The sequence below is a fragment of the Daktulosphaira vitifoliae genome, unplaced genomic scaffold, assembly GCF_025091365.1.
Source record: "Daktulosphaira vitifoliae isolate Bord-2020 unplaced genomic scaffold, ASM2509136v1 Scaffold_2, whole genome shotgun sequence".
Lineage (NCBI taxonomy): Eukaryota > Metazoa > Arthropoda > Insecta > Hemiptera > Phylloxeridae > Daktulosphaira > Daktulosphaira vitifoliae.
Window position 1 is genome coordinate 10003573 of NW_026099573.1, and position 4368 is coordinate 10007940.

General features: G+C 22.1%; 1 protein-coding gene across 1 annotated transcript; it reads right to left on the reverse strand.

The window, feature by feature from the left end:
• Positions 1 to 604: 604 nt before the first annotated feature.
• Positions 605 to 3811, reverse strand: LOC126899096 (ribonuclease P protein subunit p30). Its single transcript, XM_050673639.1, has 8 exons — positions 3630 to 3811; positions 3394 to 3545; positions 2934 to 3008; positions 2795 to 2863; positions 2497 to 2694; positions 2346 to 2413; positions 1540 to 1619; positions 605 to 798 (listed from the first exon to the last, which is right to left on the reverse strand). Exons 1-8 carry the CDS (start codon positions 3703 to 3705, stop codon positions 737 to 739), a joined length of 780 nt encoding a protein of 259 aa, XP_050529596.1. The 5' UTR covers positions 3706 to 3811; the 3' UTR covers positions 605 to 736.
• Between the last annotated feature and the right edge of the window lie 557 nt (positions 3812 to 4368).

Sequence of the window (4368 nt, forward strand, 5' to 3'; positions counted from 1 at the left end):
ATTTAAACTTATTTTGATTATTTTGCCTCCTCAAAGTTAAATATTTTTAAAATGAATGAAAGGTTGCGTTGAATATATTAACAGCTTTGTACGTTAAGGGTACGGATTTCGAACCTTGCCCGACAAAGTAACTTTTTTACGTTTTTTTTTTAATTCTTTTTTGATTTAGAAAAAAAGTTCGAAGTCCGTTTGATTTTTATTCTATTTAGATCGAATAACTTAAATGAATATCAAAGACCCATTATTGTAGTCTACCCTTGTGAGGAAAAAATTCTAATTCATATTAAAATATTTTACAACATGGTTTTTTTTTTGTGTCTGTCATTCATTTTTCTCAGATATCACTTGATAATAAATAAATATTCATTCTACAGTTTAAATTCGAATAAACAAAATTTCATGAATTTCTTTAATAAACTTTCTATTAGTAATATTTATAATTGCAAAAATTAGAATTTCAATATATAATCTATCAAGAATTCTTTTAACTTAAAATGTAGATACATATTATATTATATTTTTAACGATGATAATTTTATAGAGTAATTATAACACTAAAAGGATCTTGTATTATTTTAGTAATCAAAAGTTACACTAAAATAGATTGTTTAAGAAGGATTCAGTGTAATTACATCAACATTTTTTAAAAATGTACATTTTATTTTAAGACATTACGAAGCTTTTTATAAAATAATAATTAAAATAATAATAAAAATAACAAATTAATCATAGAGCCTTATTGTAATTTTTTGCAAATGGGTATAATATTGATTGCTGATTTTCCCAATCTTTTTCCATCTAAACAAGTTAAAAATAAAAATTTTAGCAAATAATTAGTTGAATAACAGAAAAATAAAAATAAGATTAATTAATTTTAGCTGTATAGTTTGATTAAAATTAGTATTAAAGCACATTTAAGTGTAAATATGAATGCAGATTATTACATTATTAGTTACTTTTCAACAGTAGGTACAAGAAAATTTTCTGGTGAGCTGATTATCATTCATACCATAACTCAAACTTATTTATTATATTAATTACTTTTTTTTTTATTAATCATTATACTTAGATGCAAAGTATCTTGAACTGGTTTAATTCAATCATTTGTAATAATTTTTTTGGCCTAACAGCCCTTATCTATTTGGAAATGCATTAAATGAATATTCCATAAAAGGCCTTTTAAATATTTAAAACACAGTAAAATATTTGATAAAATTCATAAACTTGTTAAAAGAAATCATTAATTTTTTTTAATTTTTCTTTTATAGAATTATAGGCATATATTTCAAAATAATATATTATCATTTTTCAATGTTGCTTAATCCAAATAATTAATGTATCTAAAATATAGATAATGCATCAAAAAGCAATATTAGGAGTTCATATAGTGTAAAGACTAAAAGTAAAACTATCTACATACTGATATGCTTCAAAATAGTGTTAGATATAATTTTATCAATACTAGATTTCAATTAAATTTTTTTTACTGTTGTTATATTACTAAAATTATTTTTTAAATTAATTTTAATAAAAACTTACAACTTCTAAGCACAACTAAATGACAATTATCACAAATTGAATCTTTTGATTGTTTCTTTGATAAGCCAAACAACAGTCCTCTAAATTTTAATTAAGAATATTACGTTAATCAAATTATTATTTTATCATAAATTACTCTAGACAAAATTAAGTAGTAGCATACTGTTAAATAAATATAATTTCGGTAAGAATTGTTATATTTAATATACATATCATACACATAAAGCATATTTGATAACTTGAAATAAGTAATATGCTATGTGTCATAAGTTGATTTTGAGTAAAACATTATTTTTTGAAATCAAAAGAAAATGATTAAAAACAAATGTGAATAAAAATGTAAGACTTTCTTTGTTAATCATACTTATTACTACTCACAAAAAAAAAGTTCCCTTTTCCTTTATTTATATATTATTAATTAATGAATTTTTTTTTTTTTATTAAGAGAAATATAACATCTCTCTTTTATTTTACTAATTATTCCCTTAACCCCACCGAAATCTCTTAAACTGTATTACATGTTATTGGGCTTGGCACGTGTTAGAACAAGTTTTTGGAATAACTAAATTTTTCAGTTTTTGGTACATAGAATGTTACTGATTTCTAGTCCTCATTTATTGAGAGATTCAATATATTATATATATAAATACATATATTTTAATGTTAAGAAGACTAAACCTCAAATCTACATGATTGGCTTAGGATAAACAATTATATTTAATAATAGATTATATCTAATAAAAATTTTTAAGTTACTATACAAAACTTATTCTCAAAAATTTCTAAAAAAAAAAACAAAAGGATACAAATTTATTATATCATATGGATTGCGAATGTCAGTTCTTAAATTGGCTGCACTTGAAACAATAATATTCTAAAATACATACAAATAGTGTTAAAGTAAAATAATTATTAATATTAATTAATACTATAAAATAAATAACTTATCATCATTACTTTTGATTTTCCTTTAATATGGAGTAAATGTGCTAGAGTTATTGTATCTTGACGTGTAAACACATGACGCAGCATGGGTCCATAGCAAATTTCAAAATGTATATTTTTTTCTACAGCAACTTTATACTGCTTTGCAGAAATTAACATATTTTTGGCATTGCAAACAATTATATCTACAAGAGGAGAAGATACTAGTTCCTAAAGAAAAATTTATGTAAAAAATAAAAACATACAATAAATGTATTTTAAAAACTTTTATAAATAGCTAGAATCATAGCTTTAGTTAATTTATAATTACTTGAGAAATTTGATCACTCAGTGGTTCTACGGCTAATATATCATATTGTTTAAAATTTGGTGACTTTACCTATTAATTAAATTATACTTTATATATAGTTAAAAAATATTAAAACACATATTAAAAAAAACTAACTCACTATTTTCTGAAATTGTCCTAAGTTTGAAACTTTCACAGTTAGTCGATTTAGTATAGTCAAATTGGTATCATTTTCCTAGATAAATTTAATTTATTAATATCAATACTATTTATATTGCATAAGTATAGATAAAATATTAACTATTTAAAAATAAATTTTCCAAAAAAAAGTTAAAATACTTTTTTAATACAATTAAGGTATTTATTTATTAGAATATATACACCAGAAGGCAAAATGTACAAATAACATAACATTAAAACAGAAGTACAATAATAATTTTTAATGTTGATTAGACTAAAAAAGACCTCATTTAAGCATATGTATTATGAAAAAAAAACGATTTTATTCATTTTCCATAGACAGTAAACAATTTTTTAAACTGATCAGTTTTTTTATTTGATTAATATTTTTACTTCTATTATAAAATTATATAATTTTTAAAAAATGATTCAATACATACAATTTTTTTTGTAGCTGGAACACAATTTTGTTGATCTTTATTTTCAGTAACATCACTATTCTCTGTTTTCTTTCGTTTCTTTCTATTAGAAACACCAACATCCAAAGACAAGGAATCTACGTTAGTATTTAAGGCAATAATACTATAACCATCTAAAAATAATTAAGAGTAAAGATACATTATTAAAATAATCAATAGTTTTCACTCAATAGATTTTTTTTGAAACTAGATATTACATGTAACATATGTATTTAAAATGTCTTTATTTATCTGTTCAACACGTAAATCACAGAATCCTCTAGGCAATTTCATTCTTAATGTTTTTTTAAACTAGGTAACAAAATAAAATAACACTAAAACTGAATAATTGAAACGAATATATTATACATATTAACTAAATGTATATGTTATATTAAAAATGAAATGATAAGAAAGAATAGACCACGTGTTGTCTTATCACTAGTAATGATACAATTTTCGAATAGTTCCACAGATACAGAAAAATCTATTTATCATAATTTATTTCTCGATAAACACATTCATTAAAAAAATCTTAATATGCGAATTGTAAAACTCTCTATTGAAAATATGTCTTCTTGATTATACTTTATTATGACTTGAAATAATTGATAAAAATTATTAGAAAAGAAAAGTAACTGCACTTGAATATTCGCCAACTAATAATCGACTTTATAGTTTCCTATTGAATGTTAGTTACTAACATTTGTACACTAACAGTTAGTGTACAAAAACGGTGTTTTTTTGGATAAGAAATCATTTTAAAGAAAAAGGTAGCCAAGAGTTCAGCTAGGGAAAAGGTATCAAAACCCCTAATGACGAAATCCTGAGCACGTTACCTCAAGCAGTAATTGCTTTGTTAAAAAATAATAATACGTGTAAAAATATATTGAAATGAAACTTTACAATTCCCAGAGTAAATTATTTCACTACTTTATACTTTTAACGTTAAGTTAA